The sequence below is a fragment of the Ovis canadensis genome, chromosome 3, assembly GCF_042477335.2.
Source record: "Ovis canadensis isolate MfBH-ARS-UI-01 breed Bighorn chromosome 3, ARS-UI_OviCan_v2, whole genome shotgun sequence".
NCBI lineage: Eukaryota > Metazoa > Chordata > Mammalia > Artiodactyla > Bovidae > Ovis > Ovis canadensis.
The window spans coordinates 230041299-230065470 of record NC_091247.1 but is presented as its reverse complement, the minus strand read 5'-3'; the positions used below and the strand labels follow the sequence as shown (position 1 = coordinate 230065470).

Genomic DNA, 24172 nt, shown 5'->3' with positions numbered 1-24172 from the left:
CGAGGGCCTGGGAGCAGCCTCGGCCGCTGCAGCCTCCGCCCTGCAGCCTCCGAGGCGAGCCCGCCCCATTTCCCAGAGAAGAACGTGGGGCCTCGGGCGCAGTGCCCGGCCTGGGCCTCTAGCGCGCACACAGCAGCAGCCTCAGACGCTGGGTCCGCTCCCAGGACCGCGTCAGCGTCCAGGCTTGGAGGAGAGGAGGCGGCTCCACACTGACCGGGGCTGGGAGGCCCCCAGAGGCAGCAGGATGCTCGGGCGGGCCTGGAAGTTCCTCCGGGAATCCCACTCAAGCCCTGGCTGTGGCTGTCCAGCCCTCCGGGACCCTGGCCGACGTCCAGAGAGGACCTGGGGCTGGGCCCCCTCTGAGGCCTGCTGCTACTTCTTAATTAGCAAGGCCAGACAAAGGGGCTTTTCATGGACACTGTCCGCTGCACGGTCACATGTGGGCACCACTGGGCTGGAAGACAGAGTGAGCTTTGCCAGGACTTCACCCCCACTGAGCCTGCCTGGAGAAGACGGACCGGGAGAGGCAGGGCTGAGGAGGGGGCCGCCTGGGTCCCCAGGCCCGCCCCGGGCGGGACAGGGCAGAGGGCCCTGGCCCCAGGGGTCACACGGCAGGCCTCACTGCTGCCACTTGGGCGGGGCATCCGGGTGCCCGGGCGGCAGGGCCCTGGGGTCCACCGCTCCCCTGCGATGGGCTGCTTTCTACCGGGACACGGTTCAGGGCCCCAGGCGTCCCTGAGCCAAGCCGTTGGGCAGAAGCCCTGGACGTCTGCATGCTGGGCTCCCCGAGGGCAGTCACGGCGCCGGCCTGCCCCCCAGGCCAGGTCAGAGTTCGCTGCTGTGCCGGCGTGGGGAGCCCGGCCCACGGCTGACATCTGGGCAGGGAGGTGGGGGAGGCAGGGCCGAGCGTGAGCCCCTGGGGTGGGGGTGGGTCACGGAGGTGCACTGTGTGTCCGCCGCCTGCAGGCGGGCCTGGGTCCCCCTCTGGGCAGCGGCCGATGGAATGTGATACGGCCTGTCGGACGCCCCCAGCACAACCATGCCCTGTATTCCTCCCACGGTCCGCGTGTCTGGGCAGCCGGGTCAACGCCAAGTCTTGGTTTCCCTGCTTGTGAACCTCCAACTGTGAGCAACCGAGGATCTGCTGGGCTTTGCGTCACCACGGTGTGAGTCTGGGGGCTCCCGGGTGGGTAGAGGGGAGACAGGAGCGCCTGCTTAGTGTGCCCGGGGTTTCCTCCCGGGGCGATGAAAAGAGCATCATGGCGACGGCAGTGGCAGGACACGCTGATGCCGAGGCGTGCACGTAAAGCGGTTAGTTCTGTTGTGTGAGTTTCACCTCAATAAAAAGCAAAACAAGAAACATTTTAAAAGCCCGTCAGAGCAGCCAGACTCTCCCTGAGAGCAGGAGTGAGGCCCGCGTGCTGCGGAGCAGGCCTGGACGAGGAGCACACACTTGCCGGGGCCCCCACGGGCCCCCCACCAGGGGCTGACACACGCCCGAGCATCAGCGCACCATCCCTGGGGCCGTGCACGCTGCTGGGACGCAGGGTGTCGGGGGCCGGGGGGGCGTGGCCGGCTGCACCTACCCCCTGCCAGATAAAGCACTGGCCTCTGGTGGGGGGCCTCCACTCCTTCTTTGACTGAGCGTCAGCACTGCCCGAGCTCAAAGCCTCCCAGCCAGGGACACATCCCAGAACAGGACAACACCCGCGCACAGAGAGGCCAGGGACACAGCCCCAGAACGGGACGACACCCGCGCACAGAGAGGCCAGGCAGGCTGCCAGCGCGTTGCTGTGGACATGGCCTTCCCCGGGGTCCCCAGGCCCAGCGCGAAAGGCCCGCCGGCTCTGCAAGGGACCTGGGGGTTGGCGCGGGTCCCTCCATCCTGAAGGCCTCCCACGGTGGTGACACCTGTGCTGGGTGCTCTGCCGGCTTAGAGGACATGCAAGCCGGGCGGCCCGAGGCCTCAGGACAGGGGCACGAGGCGGCACAAGAGATGTGAGCGAGTCACCAGGAAGGGGCTCAGAAGGGCCGCTCAGACTTGTGTAAAGCGTTCCTAACCTCCACCGGCACGTGCCGTGCCACCCGGTTCTGATCAACTTAAATGCAGGGCCATATCCACACCTCCACCCGGGGCCCATCGCCACCTGGTCTCATCCCCTCGGGTGGGGCACCTCGCCCACCTCGCCTGGGGCGTCGGGGCCGAGGTCACTGGGGACACGGCGGGGGACACAGGGGGTCGGCCTGGAGGTGGGCCTGGGGCGTGAGGATGGACCTGGGAGGTCAGCCACCCGGCTGCCCTGGGCAGGGAGGAGTCTCTGCGCTCAGCCCCTGGAGGACGCATGCCTGTCCACAGGCTGCTGGAGCCCTCGGGTGGCCCCGGACCCACTTCCCCAACCAGGCTGGAGGCTGGGGCTTGGCAGGGGTGGGCAGTGCTCCCGAGATGGACGACAGAGGGGCCAGCCCAGAAGAACGAGGCTGGCTGCACACAGGCCAGGAGTGGCCCGTGGGGAGGGGGGAAGGGGTCGGGGAGGGGCCGGATGAGCTAAGCCCTGGTGCTGTGAGGCCTCGGAAGACCTCGAGACTGGCAACGGCAATGGCAACCTTGACAAGTTCGGCCCCTGGGAAGAAGGAGCCCAAAGTCCCAGAGAACGGGTGATGGGCCCGTGGCTGTGGGGGAAGCCGAGGGCATCCGGTCTGAGGCCAAGGTGCCAGAGCGTGGGGTGGAGTGGCCGGGGAAGGGTCCTCAGGCAGGGCCCCGGCAGGACTGGAAGCTGCAGTGTCGGGGGCCGATCCCCATGCCTCTCCCGTGCTGGAGTCTCACCAACCTGGAGTAGCTCTGCACTGCGGCCCCTGGGCTGGGAGGGCCTGACCCCTCTCTCAGGGTCACATCCACCCCGCCCCGTGAGAGGCCCCCTCTTTGGGCCTCTCTGGTTTCAGCCTAAGACTGGGAGCGACAGTGCCCACCTCGCCTGGCTCTGGAGGCTGAAGGGTGAGTCATCGGGATGCTGGAACAGCCAGTGTGATGGCTGGCAGTTGGCAGCCCTGTTGGCATCATTTCAACCTTCTGAGCTGAGTCCCTAATGGACACTCAGAGCCTTAAACCCAGTGAATTTCCCCCTTTTGTCTTGTCTGCCAGAAAGCTCAGGTCTGAGTTCTGGGCTCAATTTCAGGGGCTCCCCTTGCCTGGGTCGGTAAGTCTCAGCTGGGAGGAGTCACCTGGCCCTGCAGGCTCCAGCTCTGCCCAGCCTGGAAGTCACTCAGGAAGATCCAAAAAGCCCTCGAGACCTGGGCCATTTCTGTGGAGACAGGGCTGATGGAATGGTCCCCTCGGCTCCTGCGTGCTCCTCCAGGATGACAGACAGCTGCCAGGCAGGCTCACACTCCCACCGTCGACGCCCAGAAAGCCCACACTCAGAGGTCACAGGAAAGTTATACCCAACAACCCGAATTAAATTTATTAAGAGGTAACGGGTTTTCAGCGAATTTATTAATCAATTTGACAATGCCTGGGGATTGTAATATAAAAATAATCAGTTGGCCTTCTCACCAATGTGAGACGCCAAGAAGGTGTCATTTAATTTTCTAATGCCGACTGCCACCTTTCCAAGCTTATTGTTGCATTAATTGAGATGAAAACTTTGTAGTTTGGAATTCCAGAGGAGCATGTGTTCACTCCGTCTGGAGCCTGTGCACACAGACGCCCATGACTTGGTGGTCTGAGTGGGGTTCCTTGCCCAGGGCGCAGGAAAGACTCGGGTCAACAAGGTGCACGCAAGAAGGGGCGCAATCCCTCTGGAGCTGCGCGCCTCACGAAAGGGAAGGAGGGCCGGGTCTTCCCTCCGTCCTGCCCCACCCATGGGAGGCAGCTGAGAGCCCTTGTCCACACCAAGCCCACTCGGACCAAACATCCCTCCCAACGGCTCCCAGCCTCCCCAGGCCAGAGGTCAGCAGACAGACGAGGCTGTCCACACAGCGAGCCCCGACAAGACTGAAGAGCCCCACGCCAGGACACGTGTGGGCCCCCGGGGAGAGGCAGCCCCGGAGACCAGAGGCCGACACGGCCAGGGCCCAGGGTCAGCTGCAGCACGGACCCGGCTCCGAGTCAGGGTCTCAGCCTCCCTCTGCTGAGTCCCCAGGCTGACCTCTGGGCTGGGGAAGCCTCCAGTCCCGGGTCGGGAAAGGAAGGTGAGCAGGTGCTAGGCCCCAGGGACTCTCCAGAGGGAAGAAGAGCATGTGGGGAGGAGTTGTGTTAGGACCAACGCTTGTGCACACAGACACACTGAGACAGAGACAGACAGACACACACACACAGAGACACACACAGATACATATACACAGACACACTGAGACAGATACACAAACACACACACTTATACACACAGAGACAGACACCCACGGACACACACACACAGAGACACACACAGAGACACACACACACAGACACACTGAGAGAGAAACAGACACACACACACAGACACACAAACAGATACATATACACAGACACACAGATACAGATACACAAACACACACACTTACACACACAGAGACAGACACACTGACACACACAGAGACACACACACAGATACATATACACAGACACACAAACAGATACATATACACAGACACACAGATACAGATACACAAACACACACACTTATACACACAGAGACAGACACACTGACACACACAGAGACACACACACAGACACACACACACAGACACACTGACAGAGAAACAGACACACACACACAGACACACAAACAGATACATATACACAGACACACAGATACAGATACACAAACACACACACTTACACACACAGAGACAGACACACTGACACAGACACACACACAGAGACACATACACAGACCCACACTGACACACACTGACAGACACACACAAAGAGACACATACACACAGACACACTGACAGAGAAACAGACAGACAGGCACACACAGAAACACAAACAGATACATATACACAGACACACTGACACACACAGACACAGACACACACACACACAGACACAGACAGATACATATACACAGACAGACATACAGATACACAAACACACACACTCATACACACAGAGACAGACACCCACTGACACACACAGATACAAAGACACACAAAGAGACACACATACAGACCCACACTGACACACACAGACACACTGACACAGACACAGACACACACACACACAGAGACACACAGACACAGACACACACAGAGACACACACACAGAGACACACTGACACACAGACACACTGACACACAGACACACACATACACATGCACACAGACATAGAGACACACACAGAGATACACACAGTGACACACACAAAAAGAACACACAGACATATACACACACACAGAGATACAGACACACTGACACACACAGACACATCAACTCACACACAGATATAAACACAGACACACACACACACAGAAACACACACACAGAGACACTCGACAAGCCATCTACGTTTTGACACCGTCCTCATCTCAGACTTTGCTATTTCCCTGCGGGTTTCTGTTAAGGTCTCCTCCTCCGAAATGACCACCTGTCTCTGGGAGCAGAGCAGGGGGCTATTTCCCACTGGAGCGGCTGTGACAGGGAGACGGAGCAGGGGGAAGGAGGCGCGGGTCACCTTGCAGCCTGGACCACACAGATGCGGGCACGTGCGCGTGCGGGCCCCAGCCACCTTCCCCACGTCCACGCCTGCACCGCGGCCACCACCCAGGGTCAGCTCCTTGCAGCCTGCCAGCCACGCTGGGCCCTGGGGACCCACCCCTCCCACCACCAGCTGCAGCTGGGGGACGTCCAGCAGACACACCTCTTCCTTCCCAGAGCCATGCATCTGGACTTAGGGGAGCCCCCAGCTGGGGGAGACCCAACGGCGGCCACCACGGGGAGTGGGGAAGGAGGCACTCGGAGGCAGCTTCCCCTCCCGCACCCCAGCAAACTGGCTCCTGGCACCTGCACAGGCAGGGGCCGTCCCGAGACCCCACGACACCCACCCAGGGCCTGCACGAGCCTGCCTCACGGTCGGCCCTCAGAGCTCCAGGGGTCCAGCAGGCCTAGCAAGCGAGCTGGAAGGGCAGAGTCCTTGCCATCCCGGGGGGTAGCACTGAGCGTGACTCGGCCTCAGGAAGCGCATGCTGTGAAATTCACACTGATGAGCAGTTTCTCTGCAGACCTGGGTGCGGCAAGACTGAGCCGTTTTCCAGCAGGACGGCCCTCGGGGCTTTGTCAACTGTCTCCCCAGGAACGACAGGCCCCTTGGACTAAAGGCATCCAGAAGGGCTGGACGCTGGATGGCACCACCTCCTGGAAGCCCGAGCCCCCCGGATGGTTAGCAAATGCTTCTGGGGTGATGGGGCCCTGGGGAGCACCAAGCACAGCACACGCCCCAAGGCTGCCCACTGACCAGCTTGCTCCCTCCGGCTGCTCCCAGTTCCCAAGACTCGGCAACCTCCGGCAACCAGTGAATGTACGGTCCTGGCCACCCCAGGAAGTGCTGGGTGTCACCGCACAACAGACAACAGCCGTGCCCGTGCTGGCCAGCACACCCTTCCGCTCAGGCCAGGGGAGGATGGCCCCTAAGGACTGAGGCTTTATTTCTCTGGTCCAGGTGGTGCGGCACACCCTCCAGCCTCTCGCACACCCGGCGGTTTGGACTCCCTCTTCCCTCCCCCACTCCTGCCCCCGGCTCCTTCCCTCTCCTCACTGGCAACCACTGGCTCCTTCTCTGTATCTGTGAGGCTGCTTCTTTTTCGCTACATTCACTGGATTTCAAATAAAAGTGACATCGTACAGTATTTGCCTTTCTTAGTCTGACATTTCACTCAGCACAGCACCCTCCAAACCTATCCATGTTGGTGCCAACGGCATTACTTCACTCTTCTTTACGGCTGAATACTCTTCCATTGTGTGTGTGCGTGTGTGTGTGTGTGTGTGTGTATAAATACCACATCTTTATTCATTCGACTGTTAACTGCTTCCATATCTCGACAATTGTAAGTGATGCTGCTACGAACACTGGGGTGAACGTGTCTTTTTTAATTAGTGTTGTTTGGCCTGTTCTCTTTCTGGATATATACCCAGGAGTGGGATTCTTGTGTTGTATGGTAGTTCCACTTTGCGTCTTCTGAGGAAGCTCCATGCTCTTTTCCACAGTGGCTGCACCAAATTACATCCTCACCAACAGTGCAGAAGGGCTCCCTTTTCCCCACGTCCTCACTAACATTTGTTATTTGTGCTCTGTTTGACGATAGCCACTCTGACAAACGAGAGAGGGTATCTCACTCTGATTTTGATTTGCATTTCCCTGATGATTAGCGATCTCTGTTTGTTTCCAAGGCAAACCATTCAATATCCTGGTAATTCAAGACTATGCCCTGACCAGTAACGCTGAAGAAACTGGAGTAAAACTGTTCTGTGAAGACCTACAAGACCTTCTAGAACTAACATCCAAAATAGATGTCCTTTTCATCAGAGGGGACTGGAATGCAAAAGTAGGAAGTCAAGAGACACCTGGAGTAACAGGCAAATTTGGCCTTGGAGTACAGAATGAACCAGGGCAAACGCTAATAGAGTTTTGCCAAGAGAACACACTGGTCATAGCAAACACCCTCTTCCAACAACACAAGAGAATCTACACATGGACATCACCAGATGGTCAATACCAAAATCAGATTGATTATATTCTTTGCAGCCAAAGATGGCGAAGCTCTATACAGTCAGCAAAAACAAGACCGGGAGCTGACTGTGGCTCAGAAACTCCTTATTGCAAAATTCAGACTTGAGTTGAAGAAAGTAGGGAAAACCACTAGACCATTCAGGTATGACCTAAATCAAATCCCTTACGATTATACAGTGGAAGTGAGAAACAGATTCAAGGGATGATATCTGATAGACAGAGTGCCTAATGAACTATGGACGGAGGTTCATGACATCATACAGGAGGCAGTGATCAAGACCATCCCCAAAAACAGAAATGCAAAAAGGCAAAATAGCTCACTGAGGAGGCCTTACAAATAGCTAAGAAAAGAAGAGAAGCTAAAGGCAAGGGAGAAAAGGAAAGATATACCCATTTGAATGCAGAGTTCCAAAGAATAACAAGGATAGATAAGAAAGTCTTTCTCAGTGATCAGTGCAAAGAAATAAAGGAAAACAATAGAATGGGATAGACTAGAGACCTCTTCAAGAAAATTAGGGAAGTTTTCATGAAAAGATGGGCACCATAAAGTACAGAAATGGGATGGACCTAACAGGAGCAGAAAATATTAAGAAGAGGTGGCAAGAATACACAGAAGAACTATACAAAAAAGCTCTTCATGACCCAGATAACCACGATGGTGTGATCACTCACCTAGAGCCAGACATCCTGGAATGCAAAGTCAAGTGGGCCTTAGGAAGCATCACTACGAACAAAGCTAGTGGAGGTGATGGAGTTCCAGCTGAGCTATTTCAAATCCTAAAAGATGATGCTGTGAAAGTGCTGCACTCGATATGCCAGCATATTTGGAAAACTCAGCAGTGGCCACAGGACTGGAAAAGGTCAGTTTTCATTTCAATCCCAAAGAAGGGCAATGCCAAAGAATGATCAGACTACCACACAATTCCACTCATCTCACATGCTCAAAATTCTCATGCTCAAAATTCTCCAAGACAGGCTTCAGTGGTATGTGAACCATGAGCTTCCAGATGTTCAAGCTGGATTTAGAAAAGGCAGAGGAACCAGAGATCAAATTGCCAACATCCATTGGATCATTGAAAAATCAAGAGAGTTCCAGAAAAACATCTACTTCTGCTTTATTGACTATGCCAAAGCCTTTGGCTATGTAGACTACAACTAACTGGAAAATTATTCAAGAGATGGGAATACCAGACCACCTTACCTGCCTCCTGAGAAATCCGTATGCAGGTCAAGAAGTAACAGTTAGAATTGGACATGGAAGAACAGACTGGTTCCAAATCAGGAAAGGAGTACATCAAGGCTATATTGTCACCCTGCTTATTTAACTTATATGCAGAGTACATCATCAGAAATGCTGGGCTGGAGGAAGCACAAGCTGGAATCAAGATTGCCTGGAGAAATATCAATGACCTCAGCTATGAAAATGACACCACCCTTATGGCAGAAAGTGAAGAGGAGCTAAAAAGCCTCTTGATGAAAGTGAAAGAGGAGAGTTAAAAAGTTGGGTTAAAAGTCAACATTCAGAAAACTATGATCATGGCATCTGGTCCCATCACTTCATGACAAATAAATGGGGAAACAGTGGAAACAGTGACAGACTTTATTTTGGGGGCTCCAAAATCACTGCAGATGGTGACTGCAGCCATGGAATTAAAAGACGCTTGCTCCTTGGAAGAAAAACTATGATGAAACTAGACAGCATATTAAAAAGCAAAGACATCACTTTGTCAACAAAGGTCTGTCTAGTCAAAGCTATGGTTTTTCCAGTAGTCGTGTATCGATGTGAGAGTTGGACTATAAAGAAAGCTGAGCACCAAAGAACTGATGCTTTTGAACGGTGGTGTTGGAGAAGACTCTTGGGAGTCCCTTGGACTGCAAGGAGATCCAACCAGTCTATCCTAAAGGAGATCAGTCCTGAATATTCATTGGAAAAACTGATGCTGAAGCTGAAGCTCCAATACTTTGGCCACCTGATGTGAAGAACTAACTCACTGGAAAAGACCCTGATGCTGGCCAAGGATTGAAGGCGGGAGGAGAAGGGGACGACAAAGGATGAGATGGCTGGATGGCATCACCGACTAGATGGACATGAGTTTGGGTGAACTCCGGGAGTTGGTGATGGACAGGGAAGCCTGGCCCTCTTTGTGATGGGGTCACAAAGAGTCGGACATGACTGAGCGACTGGACTGGACTGAACTGATGATTAGTGATGTTGAGCATCTTTTCATGTGCCCGGTTGGTCATCTGCATTACCTCTTTGGAAAAATATTTATTAGGTTCTTTTGCCCATTTTTTAACTTGCAATGTTTTTTTTTTTTTTAAATGTTGAGCTGTATGAGCTGTTTATATGTTGGATATCAATCCCTTATTGATCATACTATTTGCAAATGTTTCCTCCCATTCACTATGCTGTCTTTTCAGTTCGTCAATGATTTCCTTTGCTTTCAAGTATAATGAGGTCCCATTGGTTATCTTTGCTTTTATTTCCTTCACTTTTGGAAGTAGCTCCAAAAAGACATGGCTAGTGATTTATGTCAAGGAGGGCTCCCCCTCTGTTTTCCCCTAGGAGTTTGATGGTATCCAGTCTTGCATTTAGATCTTTAAGGCCTTTTTCGTTTATTTTTGTAAATGACAGTTTCACTTTTGTACATGAACTGTCCATTTTTCCCAGCAGCACTTATTGAACAGCTTGTCTTTTCTCCATTATATCTTCTTGCCTCTGTTATCATGTATTAATTGACCATAAGCGTGTCGGCTTATTTCTGTGCTCTCTGTCTTGTTCCATTGATCTGGGCATCTGTTTTTGTGCTAAAGCCATGCTGCTTTGATAACTGAAGCTTTACAGTATAGTCTGAAGTCAGGACCAGTGATGTTCTTCTTTCTCAGCTCGGTTCTTCGTTCTCAAGATTCTTTTGGCTATTCAGGGTCTTTTGTATTTTCACACAAACTTTGAAATCGTTTGCTCTAGTTCTGTGAAAACCCCCATTGTATTCTGATAGGGATTGTGCCGAATCTGCAGATTGCCTTGAGTAGTACCGTCATCTTAACAGTACGGGTTCTTCCAAGCCCAGAGCATGGCCTGCCGGCCCCTCTGTGCATCTCCCTGGGTCTTTGGGTCATCTTCAGTTTCGTTCATCAGCACCTTCCAGTTTTCTGCACACAAGTCTTTTCCTCCTCAGGTAGGTGTAGTCCTAGATATTTCATTCTTTTTGATACAATGACAAATAGGATTGCTTCCTTAACGTTTTCTAGCATTTCACTGTTAGTGTATAGAAGTGCGAGAGATTTCTGCCTATTAATGCTGTACCCTGCAGCTTTAATAAGTTCATTGGTAAGTCCTGGCAGTTTTCTGGCAGCGTCTTTAGAATGTTCTACGTACAGTATTCTGTTGTCTGCAAGCCATGATAGTTTAACCTCTTCCCCAAGGTGGATTCCTCGTATTTCTTTTTCTCCTCTGATTTGCCGTGGTTAGAATGTCTAAAACTATGTTGACTAAAAGTGCCGAGAGTGGTCACCCTTGTCCTGTTCCTGACCTTAGAGGAAGTGCTTTCAGCTTGCCACTGCTGAGTACGATGTGAGCTATAGGTCTGTCATATATGGCCTTATTATGTTGAAGTAGGCTCCCTTTATGCTCTCTTTCTGGGGAGTTTTTTCTTTATGATAAAGATGTTACGTTTCACCAAAAGTTTTATCTGCATCTATTGAGGTGCCCATATGGCTTTTATTCTTCAGTTTGTAAATGTGGTGTATCTACACTGATTTGCAGACATTAAAAAACAAGGAAACCCCACTTGACTGTGATGCATGATCCTTTTAATGTTCCACTGAAGTCGGTTTGCGAGCATTTTGTTGAGGGTTTTCATGTCTATGTTCATCAGTTATATTGATTTGTAAACTTTTTTGTGTGATATCTTTGTCTGGTTTTGATATCAGGGTGATGCTAGCTTCATAGAATGAGTTTGTTAAATATTCCTTCCTGTGCAAATTTTTGGAATAACTTTAGAGGGATAGGCGTTAACTCTTCTCCAAACATTTGGTAGAATTTACTTCATGCTAAAGCTGAAGCTCCAGTACTTTGGCCACCTCATGCGAAGAGTTGACTCATTGGAAAAGACTATGATGCTGGGAGGGATTGGGGGCAGGAGGAGAAGGGGACGACAGAGGATGAGATGGCTGGATGGCATCACTGAGTTGATGGACGCAAGTCTGAGTGAACTCCGGGAGCTGGTGATAGACAAGGGCGCCTGGCATGCTGTGATTCATGGGGTCACAAAGAGTCGGACACGACTGAGCGACTGAACTGAACTGAACCTGTGAAGCCATCTGGTCTGGACTTTTTCTTTGTTGGGATTTTTAAAATTACTGATTCAATTTTGTTACTGGCAATTGGTCAGTTCATATTTTTAATTAATTAATTTTAATTGGAGGATAATTACAATATTGTGATGGTGCCTGCCACACATCAGCATGAACCGGCCACAGGCATGCATGTCCCCCCACCCCCCGAATGCCCTTCCCCCCACCCTCCAGGCTGTCGCGGGGCACGGGCTTTACGTCCTCTGTGGCATTCACCAACTGCCACTGCCCATCTGTCACATACGGTGACGTATGTGCTTCAAGGCTGTTTCCTCAGATCACGGTACTCTCTCCTTCTCCCACTGAGTCCAAAGGCTGTTCTTATGTCTGTGTCTCCTTTCATTCCCTGCACAGAGCATCACTGGTACCGTCTTTCTAGAGTCCACAGGTGTGCATTAATATATGGTATCCGTCTTTCTCTTTCTGACTCACTTCATCGCATATAGTAGGCTCTAGGTTCCTCCACCCCTTAGGACTGAGCCGAATGTGTTCCTTTTCATGGCCGAGTAATACGCCCCTGAGTATACGTACCGAAGTTTCCTTACACATTCACCTGCTGATAGATGTCTAGGTTGCTCCCACGTCCTAGCTGTTGCAGTCGGTGCTGCGGTGAACGCTGGGGTGCAGGTGTCTTTTTCAATTCTGGCTCCCTCAGGGTACATGCCCAGGAGTGGGATTGCTGGTTTTTCAAGGAATCTCCATAGTGCTCTCCACAGCGGTTGCATCAGCTTGCATTCCCACCAACAGTGTAAGAGGGATCCTTTTTCTCCACACCCTCTCAGGTCGTATTTTCTCTCTTCCTGGTTGGGATCTAGGGCACTGGAGCCTGCCCACCAAGTGGTCCCCAGTAACCACTCGGGCCCCAGGGCCCAGGTGAGTCCCCTGCTTGGTGACACCCCAGGCTGCCACACATCCTCATTGGGGAACAGAGTGGCATCTGTGCCACCCTGGGGCCTGGTCTCTCCTGGAGACCATGTCCCTGTGGTCCTGTCCCTCCTGCCAATTTAATCTGGGCCCTTCACGCTAAGAAGCCGTCCCCACGACCTTCACAGCTTTTCTGAGCCTGACAATGGTCTCAGGGACCCTGACGCACCGGGAGAGGCAACGGTCCACGCCAGGTGCGCTCAGGCCGACAATTCGGCAGATGCAGTGCCAGACGCCAAGGCTGCTGGGATGCCTCTGGGTAAAGGCTGGCCTTCAGTCCCCAGGCAGCACCGCAGGCTGGTGGCAGTGCTGGGTGGCCCTGGTCAGTCAGCCGGTGACCACCCGACCCCACACCTCATGGGGAGCAGGTGTCTCAGAGGTTACCGGCAAGACCCAGAGCTGAGGAGTCCAGCGCGCGTGTGTGCTGAGTCACTCAGTCCTGTTCGACTCTGACCCCATGGACTACAGCCCCTCAGGCTCCTCTGTCCATGGGATTCTCCAGGCAAGAGGACTGGAGTGGGCTGCAGTTTCCTTCTCAAGGAGATCTTCCCAACCCAGGGATCAAACCCACGTCTCGTGTGTCTCCTGCACTGGCAGGCGGGTTCTTCACCACCAGCGCAACCTGGGAAGCCCGAGGAGTCCCGAGCCTGGCTCACCTCCCAGCCTCTGCACACGTGGGGAAGACTGGGAGTCACGGTGGGCCTCTGAGAGCCTCAGTTTCTCCTTCTATAAAAAGAAAACATATTGCCCATCTCCCACTTTGAATATCACAAGCACAAGAAATCTGGCACCTCCAGTAGCAGCTCAAGAAATGTCCTTCCTGGAAGGGCTGCAGCCTTGTGTGTGGGTTCCTGGGCACGGGAGCTTCTAGATGCAGCTGATTCAACTCCAAAGGCAAATGTGTGTCCCAGCTGCAAGCAGGCATGCCCACAGTGGGGGATGGCACCCATAGTTGCCCTGCTCAGCAAGCTCACAGGAGGCTTGGGGCAGGAAGTCTGCAAGGCACCCAAGCACCCAAAGTTTCCCCAGTGCACACCCTTGGCCCCAGCCCGCCAGCTGGAGGGAGACCTGCAGTGGCCTCCGAGATCCCATTTGGGAGCCCCCGCTGTGACTATGCTCTCCTCCCCCGATCCCTCCACCCCGCCCCCCACATCACGAATCTCCTCTCCGAGCCTCCCAGGCCCCTTGGGACCAGCTGGGGGTCCCAGAAGAAGGTCCTGCTCTGTAGACCCCTGCCCACACTGGGACCCTGGGTGCACTCCTGACTTCTTTCAGTCCCACTGTCCTCTAAGATGAAGAGAAGTATCGAGCTGGGAAGGTTGCCAGGAGCAAGTGGACACTGTCTGCTGGGTGCCTGGAGGTCCATCCGTCCACCGGGACTGAAGCTGAGCGGGCAGCCTCACTGCATGGACAGCCCTGGGGTGACAGCATCCATCCCTCTGGGCAGCAGGTCCAGCTTCGGTCACCAAAGCCCTGGGAGGTGGAGTCTGCCAGGCTTGGGAAAGGCTGGGGGCTTTCTGCAGGACCCTGGGTGGACCCTGGAGGCAGGCTTCCACGTGGGAGTCTGGATGGGGCAGGGGTGAGAGGCGCCGCAGAGGGGAGAGTCCAGGGGCCAACGGGGCCTCCATTGGGGTTACAGGCGGGCAAAAAGACGAGGCGCCAGCCACGAGGACCCCGGGGCCTGGATGACCTGTCTCCTCTCGGAACTTTGTTGTATTAAAAAGTTGGTAAAGGCTCTTTCCCCACGCAGGTAAGGAAGTCAGGGTCAAAGCAGGTGGGTCACTCCAGGTCCACCCCACCCCCATCGGCCACATTTGCACCAGAGCCTTTTTCATACACACGTGTGAGTGGTTGACAGCGGTAGTCAGCCCAGATAAGTCACCGGCAGCACCTGCTCTTTGCAGGCCCTGACCCAGCAACAAGGACAATATGAACACCGGGAAGCCAAGGTCCTGCCCAGAGTGGGTCCCAGCCAGGGTGATCGCAGAGCCCACATGGCTAGAGGCCGGCAGGCCCAGAGCCCCTGCCTCTGGGGGAGCTCCTGTCTGCTGCTGTGAGTGGAGACGCCCCCACCTTCCAGACGAGCCCAGGTCACAGGAACAAGACCTGGGCCTGCTCACACGTGGCCACGCTTGGCAAACACGGGCCCCGGGGACCCTGAGTCCAAGCCCACGAGGCCCTGCAGGGCAGGGCCAGCTCCTGACCCTCCCACATGGCGTCTGCCTGATCCCACAAGAGGACGTGCTGAAGCTTCAGCCACTCCAATTAGAATCTGACTGGTGAAGGCCCAGGTCACCCAAAGCCAGAGCTGCGTGCTGCCCAGTGCTGGCAGAGGACGAGGCTGCACGGAGTGTCCACCATCACAGGTGGCCTGGCCCGCCCCGGGGAACTTTCTAGGCCCCAGAGAGTCCCACCCAGGACACTCCAGCCTGTCGCCTCTGCTTGGCGGTGCTGAATCAGGCTCCTCTGTCTCTCAGAAGTGTCTGCCGCTTTACTGGCCCCAAGAAAACAGCGGGAGCAAAGAGCGTATCAGGTCTGAGGGGTCAAACCAGGGCGGTGAGCACGAGGGAGGTGCCTGTGGTGTGCAGACTGTTCTCCGAGGGCCCCGGCCCCACGGGCAGGCCCATGGCCAGGGGCGGGGCTGACACACTGAGGGGACAGAGGTTTCTGGGTGTCCTGCCCACTTCCCAGTGCGACAGAGAGAAGCCTTCTGCCCCCTGAGATGGTGACGGCGACTGGAGCAGCTTGCAGATCTCCATGACGACTGCATCTGATGGAGCTGCGTGCATCCCCCCCACACACTCCAGGCCTCAGAGCTGGAGGCGGCCGCCGCCACCCCGCCGCCCCGCCACCCCGCCGCCCCGCCGCCCCGCCGCCCCGCCGCCCCGCGTGGGCTCCTGCTTCCCCCCCCTCCAGAAGCTGCCCCCTTTCCATCCCGGGACCTCACGATGAACACCGAGCTAAGACAGACTGAGCACCGACTGCCGCCAGCAGACGCATTGCTGTTGACCACGGAACACGCGTCTCGATTCGGTCGGAGTCTCTGTAAAGAGGCACGGGGGTTGCCACGTCTCTGGGACCTTGGTGTCGGGAGGCCTGAGCCTGCGAGAGGGTTTCAGAGGCGCTGGGTGCCCAGGCCAGCCTCCGCCTCCCTGCATGGCGCCCTGTGAGGGCTGCAGAGCGCCCACATGTGCAGGAGAAGGAAGAGAAGCGCTGGACTGCAGGGAAACTCGGGGCAGACCCGGCGTGGCTCCACAGCCGGCCTGCTCCAGCCACCAGCGCAGCCGCGAAGACCATAAATTAGCATCAATTAGTTAACACGAGCCCTATCAACCCATTAATGGCATTTAGTATATCCGGGGAAGTGCTACCAGGTAATGGAGCTCCTGCAGAGAGACATAATTTAGAAACAGAGCCAGGAGGGGCCACTCACCTGTGTCCAGCGGTAGCCAGGGCGGCGTGGAGGCACCAGCGCTTCAGCTCCGCAGCATCCTCACAGGAAGGGCCTCCGGAGAACGGCCCGGGTCCCCCAGACCCAGGGCTTCAGGCCGTGGGTGTGCTCTGGAACCCCCTTCCTCAACGCTCAGTAAAGTCAGATGTGAGTCAGGTCCTGGAGAACCAGCAATGCCCTTCCCCTCACCCAGGTACCTCGCAGCAGGAGACACCGGACCTGGCCCAGCTCCTGCCGACCTGCTCCTGGGCAGGTCAGCCAGGCCAGGACGACCCTCCGTCACCGCGTCACCGCGGACTTCAGTGAGTGAGCTTGGAGATGCTCGTAATGCTGGCGCTGACTTTCCTCAACAGTAGATGAACTCTCCCAAGCGAGCTCAGGAGAAAGTCGCCCGTCACAGGCCGTCAGCCAGGACCCCGGGGGCACCTGCCCCACCGCGTGAACCAGCCTCTCGTGCTGGACACCCGAGACACCAAGACGGGCAGATGTGACCCACCCAGGCGACAGGGTGTCCTGAAAAGCTTGGGGCCCGGGCTCCCTACTTTGTCTCTGCAGGCACTCAGTTCTGGCTGTCCTCTTGGAAAGCCATTCTGCAGCCGTCGGTAAACCAGAGGCGCTGCGCTGAGCACCCTGCCCTGGAGAGGCCGGCCGTGACCATGAGGTTGGGGTTGGGGTGGAGCCTCAACAGCCGGATAAACAGGGAGCACGTGGAGAGGCAGAGGAGCCAGCATACTCGGGGAGGCTTCCTGGAGGAGGAGGTCTCCAAACCTGGGGGTTGGGGGTGTTCCGGGGACCAGTCCAACTCCAGGTTCCCGCTTTGCATTCGAGACAGCACGGTGGGCAGTTACTGCGGGAGGGGCCCCGTGGGCAGCAGGACATTCCAGCGAGACCAGGTGTTCAGGAGAGAACCAGCACACACACACGTTCCCACGGAGGGAGCCCGGGGTGCAGGCCCCAGGACTCCGCCAGGCTAGGACAGAGGGGCGGAGGGGACCTCCCTGGGCAGGAAAGGTCAGCCGTGACGGTCAGGCCCTGAGTGATGTTCGCAGGGAGGAGCGGCGGGTGCCAATGCCATTCTAAGGGGAGCCGGGGCGGGGAGCTCCTGGCAGCCAGCCTGGAGGCAGTGGCCCTCTGAGAATGATGCTGATGTGTGCACGAGGAACTCCGCTGATGGTGCTGCAGACAGACCTGGAGGACGGCGAGGGGTGTTTGGGAGAAGGACTTCCAGGAGGCGGGGCACAGGGTCAGAGCCAGAGGCTGTCCTCAACACAGAGGCGCTGGTGGAGGCGGGCAGGGCAAGAGAAAGCTCCAGGGATGGAAGGGGGTTCAGGGCCAGAGCCTGGGGCCGAGCAGCTGGGACGGGCTGAGGCCGGAGAGAGGCCGGGTAAGGACCCAGAAGAACGGGGCGCCCGGTCCACGGAGAGCCCCCTCCTCTGCTGCCTCTGGTGTGGACTGTCCGGCGCCCCCAGGATGCGAGCCCAGGAGGCCACTGTCTCACCTGTCTCTGTGTCCACACGCTCCCCAACTCCCTGTCCCACGGACGCGCGGAGGCGGAGATGCGGGGGCTGGGTCTCCCCTGCTCCTGCCTCCTTCAACACGCTTGGAAAGACAGCCGGGTCCCTGGGTGGAGTCCCTCCAAGGCCAGCCCTCCAGGGGGGAGGCTGACCCCACAGCAGGTGGCACATCAGGACCCGGGACTGACCAGGAGGCGAGAACAGGGTGAGAGGAGAGTGCTGTCCCCAGGGGCATCTCACCACGGAGCCGCCATCCTATCAGACCCAGAACCCCATGCCCGAGGATGCGGCGAGGCCCCGGGGGAGCCGGAGGAATCCCACCGGCCTCGGTGGAGACAAAAGCAATTCCACGCCGACTCTTGCCAGCCACTGGCACAGATAAGGAAATGCTCCAAAGCCTGTGGGCGCCCTCCACCACGTCTGCGGGGTGAAGGAGGGATGGGGCTGGCTGCCCAGAGCCACTGCCAGTGGCCAGGACGTTTGCGGGAAGCTGGGCCTCGGAGACAGTGTGTGCGGCCTGCTGGGAGCTTCCGTCAGCGTCCCTCCAGGGTGGAACCCGCGCCGAGGGGCCCCTGGAGGGAGGAGCAGGCGGCTGCTGGAGGCCTCCCACACGCTGCGGGCACCCTGGGGCAGGCTGCGCGGTGCTGGCCCAGCTCTGGGGCCTACGGATGGCGTGCCAGGCTGCAGGGACAGAGGGACGCCCCTGCCCCAGGCACTCTCGGCCCTGGGAGCCAGCCCAGGCCACAGTCCTCCAAACACACACAGCCCGCAGGCCCCGTGGCCGCCCCCGGGCGCACAGGAACCTGCCCCACGGCCCCCTCGTCAGCTGCTCTCCTCCCCACCACTGGGCCGGCACCCGGGGCTCTGGGTGACGGGTGGCGTGCGGTGGAGGTCATTAACTCCAGAGCACCACGGCTCTGATGCAGAAACGAGCCCTTCTAACTCAGCGCAGCTGCGGAGCTATATAAAGAAATGGGGATTTTAATGTTTGCTTTCCTTCCCTTTTCTGGTGCCACATTATCATAACATTTTCCCATAATTACGCCCATAAAAGTCACCTGAAAATACTTCATGCCACAGAGACTGATCTCCATACATCACTCCGGCAACGTCGAGGGGCAGGTCCGGAGCAAGGAATTCCAGGGCACGGGTCAGCCCGCACGCCTGGTGCCCGAGGCTGAGCAGCGGCACATGGCCTCCTTCCTGGCTGTGCTATTCCCCGGCCTCGATGAGAGGGAGGGGTGCGAGGCCCCCCCTGGGGGAGCCCTGCAGGGTGCGGCCCCTCCTGGCCACGCGAGCGAGGGGAAGGGTGGGGGAGCACCGATCTGCCTGGCTGGCTTCCGGGGGCAACCCCTCCCCACCTCACGCCCACCCTGGGCATGGAGTTCCGCTAACACACACCCACCGACAGGTACCCTGTCTCTCCATGGTCGAAAGAAACACACGGGGCACATCTTCTCCTGCCAGAAAGTGATCAAATAAAAAACTCAGTAGGAGGAAAAAAAAAGACAAGAAATAAACTTCTGAATGGCATCACTTCATTAAGTTTCCAGTACTTTCAATTTTACCTCTTGGAAAATCCCAGAAATAAAATGTGAACAGCAGGAAAGTGGCCTAATCTCTCCTAAATATGCAATAAATTGTATTTGTAAAGAAAACGCAGCAGCGGAGAGCCCACGCTTGGTTAGTATTCTAATGGATCAACAACAACTCAGAACTTGTCTGTGGTTTCATCTTGTAGTTGTGTGCGAACGACGAGAGACTTACCTTGAAGCTGCCATTCAATCCTGATGAGATTTATTCAGAAAAAACCCAAAGTCAAAAACAGAGGCACACTGCCTCTCCCACCCTGCTCCCTTGTACTTTAAAATACGGGCTTTCCTCCCAACGTTTACACGCTAGGAATGGCTGTCCATCAAGCCTGTCCAAATGGGGGACTCGCGGTCTACAGGAAAGCGCAGCCTTCTCCACCTTTCGGATTCAACCCTGTGCAGGAGTACCAAATCAAGGCTTAGGGCACTAAGGCAGCTTCTAGCTCGCCATTCTCTCCACCTCCCTCATCATTGTTACAGCCTGACTCGACGAGCTGACTCATTGGAAAAGACTCTGATGGGAAAGATTGAAGGCAATAGGAGAAAGAGGTAGCACAGGGTGAGATGGTTAGATGGCATTACCGACTCAATGGACACAAATTTGAGCAAACTCCGGGAGACAGTGGAGGACAGAGGAGCCTGGTGTGTTATAGTCGGTGGGGTCGCAGAGTCAGACACGACTTAGTGACTTAACAAACGCTGCAAGCTAGCACGAGAGACGGCATCTTCGAGGTCTTAGGACGAGCAGAGCATACAAGCAAACCGCTCCGGTTTGGCCAGAGCTGTCCCACTCTAGCCAAGAACCGAGTCCAGACAGACCTCTTGGCTCCGGATATGCTAAGGGGAAGAGGACCTAGGCCAGCACTTTCCAAGCCGAAAGGACAGAGATCTCCCCCCACCAGGGAGAAGGAGCGTTTCAGGGTCTCATCCGAGCTCTTCACCTCCCCAGGGCGCCTCTTTGCCGAGCGCCCAGCCCTGCTGTAATGGGAGTGTACACAGACATGGAGTACGCATCTTGAAAGAAAGCCATCGAGGGCCCCATTCCCCTTCCTGCTTCTCCTGGCATTTCTTCCCCAACAGGAGAAAATGACAAGGCTGTGTCACTATAGCAACTAACCTAATTGGTGGCCTGCAGGTCTTTCTCCAGCCAGAGGGTGGAGCCCATGTCCTTAAACATGAAGCTCGGCAGGCTGCAAAAAAGCCAGGCTTTCAGGGGCCAAGAACAGCAGAGCACCCCTAACTGAAAACCAGGCCAGGAAATATTCCAGTTCTCTTTCAGCAGTGCCAGGAAGTGAACACCTTTTGTGCACAGCAAAATGCACAGATTGAACAGGCAGGATAGCTGAACCCTGTATGGGGAGTGATCAGTCTCCCTAATTAATGACACAGACAGATCTTCTCCAAAACACAAAAACATTTCGGGTAATAAAAATCCTGACAGATAACAAAAACAGTTTACAAACACGGATGCTAACTATTCTTCTTCATCCCAGATATACTGGAAAAGAGAATGAAATCCCAGGGACTGTTCCATTTGCATTTTATTTGCTTTACCAATTTTAAAAAAGGAGGGGGGGAGTTCTTTTTTCTCTAAGACTGCTGTTCCAAGCTATCAATCATTATTATGTCTATTTCGAATTTCAGTGCCATGCGTTAATTTCTCCAAGTGCATATGTCTACTTCCTATTTTACCGAAAGGTTTTAATTTCCCCAAGTGCCTTTCTGGTGTAATGGGGTGTGTCCACAAACGTTACCTTATTGTCAATTATCGGATTCCATGGAGACAGCCATAAGAATGTGGTGAACCCAAGCTTCCACTATTAATGATTTCTGCCATCCTGGATAATAAGATGCTTTTTACCACATGTCCTCCTCCTGGTGGAAGAGCTGTTTCTAGAATGCCCTGGAGGCTTCCGAAAGGCAGCCTGAGTGTCCCACAGGACCTCGGGTTCCGCCAAGTGTCTGAGCAGCGGGCACAGTGCACTCTGACCCCCGCCGGGAGCAGGCCGCCGTCTGGCAGAGGTGTGAGTGTCAAGACGGCAGAGAGAGGGGGTTCCTTTTCAGGTTCAGGCAGCGCTGGCGCGGGGGTGGAGCGAGCAGCGGCTCCACACAGGGCGGAAGGCGAGAAAGGAAAGGCCCTGGCTGGTGTACCTGGGGCGGGAAGTGTCGGCGCCACGGGCGGAGGTGTCACACACTTAACAACAATTAGCGGGTGTTCTTTTCCCCACCCCAGGGCTGCCTCCCCAGTCGGCCTGTGGTGGCCGGGTTCTCACCGAGATATTCTCCCCAGAGCCAGCAAGGGACAGCGGCAGCGGCAGCGGACGCGGACAGGGACACAAATCGCCTCCCAAAACGGGCGGTTGTGGTTGTCACCTGTCCCTTGCCGCCACCAGGAAGTGCATCCACATGGCACCTCCTCTCGAGCCCCGAGTTTACCTGCCCCGGGCACCCTGCCCCAGGGTCCCGAGATGGACGCAGGGAGCTGGGGAGAGGACGCAGGCCTCCTCCCTCAAGCCCCAGACCCCCTCCCCCTCCAGGCAGACAGCCCCGGAACGCACTAGGAGAGGCCCCTGGGTACATCCCCAGGGAGGCGGTGCCAGCCCGGGCAGCTGGGCTTGTGACCTCGCAGGGAACCTTCCGGCTCCGAGACCCCTCCCCACCGCAGCGCGGCTGGCAACTGTAGGGAAATGCACAGCCCGGCTCAGACCAGCCACACCATTCCCGCTCTGAGCACGGATTCCCCAGGGTTCCGGGTTGGGGGCTACTGTCGGAGGACTGGGCACCCGCGCGCACAGGGTCTCCATGGCCCGCTGCGGTCCCATTTTGGAGAGCGCGAAGGCTCGGGCTGGAAGCTAGGAGGCCGAGCGGGGGCTGCGAGGTGGTGGCGGGGAGCGTGGTACACCGCCGGCCTCTCTCTCTCTCTCTCTCTCTTTTTTTGTAAAGAATCCATATTTTTCCATCGCCTCCCGCGCCCATGGCAATTCTCCATGACAGGTGTTCCTCAGCGCCCGTCCCTTCCTCCTGCTGGGGTGGGAAGGGACCCGGACCCTGTGCCAGGCGGCCGGCGGGGGAAACCTACCCCACCCCCAGCCCTCGCCATTCCGGCTGGGAACCCAGGCCCGGACGCTGACCACTCCCCACCCACCCCAACCAGCCGCGAGCCCGTGTCTGGAGCACTGACTACTCACCCCCACCCCAGTCCTTAGGCTCAATGTCCGACCACCTCCCATTCACGCAGTGCTCAGCCTGTGCCCCTGACACAGCGCACCCCGACGCAGCAAGGCAGACCCCAGCCTGTGCCCCGGGCGCCCACCGACCCGCGCCACCCCAGCCCCGAGCCCGCGGCCCCGCGCCAGAGCCACGGGGGGTCACCCGGTTCGGGTCCCCGGACGCTACCCGCGAAATGCCAGCGGCAGTGGGCACCCCACCCCTCACTTCTCCTCTGTTTTTAGGAGAGCGCCGGCGAGTCTGCTTCCCTGCAAGCCAGCAGCTCCAGCCGCGCGTCCTAGCCCGAGCCCCGCTCCCGCCCCGGGCGCCCCGCTTCGGAATCGGCCGCCGCGTCCCCCCCCCCCCCCCACGTTCCCCGAGCGAGTGTCGCCCGCGGAAAGCCCCGGGCAGGGCGCTCCGCCGCCACCCCGGGCAGCGCTACCCGCCCGCCCCAGACCCTCCGCCGCCTCCGGAGCGCGCGGCTCGGCCAAGAAGCCGCCGGCTCAGCTCGGATCGTGGGCCTGGGCCGGGAGCGGCGGCGGTACGCCGGGCAGCCGCGGGCATCGCCGCGTAGGGACGCGCCGCGCCACCCGGGGCCTGGCGCCCGGGCCCTGCCCCGGAGTCGGGGGAGGGAGGCTCAGCGGTGGCGCCGGCCTCGGAAGTGCCGGACCCCCGTCCTCCTGGCCCAGCGGAGGGCCGGTGGGGACCCGGGGGACCGCGCGCCCCGAGCTCGCAACTCCGCACGGACTCCGGGCGGCCCGAGGGGCGCCCCGCCGGAGCCGCGGCCCGGGATCGGGGGCCGGGGCCGGGACCCGAGGGCCGGGCGGGGGCCCGGGCCGCGCGGTACTCACTGCAGTAGGCGATGAGCAGGCTGGCCAGGATCATGAACGCCCAAAAAGTTGAGGACATGCTGGGCAGGGCGGTCGCATCTTGCCGGCTGCCGGTCCTGGGCGATGGCGCCATTGAAGCCGCGGCGCCCGCGCGGGGGGCAGCAGCGCGTCTCAGCAGCCGGCCCTGCCCGCGCCCCCGCGCCGGCCTCCACGTGCGGGCCCCGCGCGCGCCATCCTCCGCCGCCGCCGCCGCCGCCGCCGCCGCCGCGCCCGGGCTCCGGCCCACTGCGCCCCGCGCCGGCCCGCCCCGCGCCGAGCCCGCGCCCGCGCCGAGCCCGCGCCCGCGCCCGCCGAGCCCGGGGACGCCGGCCCTGCCGCTCTGGGCGTCGCTGCGCGCCGGATGCAGGCGCGCGGGCCACCGAGGCGAGGGGCGCTCCCGAGGCGCGTGCCCGGCGCCGCGGGGGCCCAACGCGGGCCCTGGTACAGGCGGGGGAGTCAGGCGGCGGAGGGGACGAAGCGCCCGAGCCGCGCCTCTGGATGGCGACAAAGACGGCCCGCCGCGCCCGCGTCCGGGGCCCCTCGCGGGGAAGAC

General features: G+C 57.5%; 1 protein-coding gene across 1 annotated transcript in view; it reads right to left on the bottom strand.

The window, feature by feature from the left end:
- TAFA5 (TAFA chemokine like family member 5) overlaps nucleotides 1–23842 on the bottom strand; it is a 180878-nt gene extending 157036 nt beyond the window's left edge. The window contains exon 1 of the mRNA XM_069586523.1: nucleotides 23602–23842. Coding sequence (XP_069442624.1) covers nucleotides 23602–23713 — 112 coding nt within the window. The 5' untranslated portion in view covers nucleotides 23714–23842. The remainder of the gene's footprint in view (nucleotides 1–23601) is intronic.
- Between the last annotated feature and the right edge of the window lie 330 nt (nucleotides 23843–24172).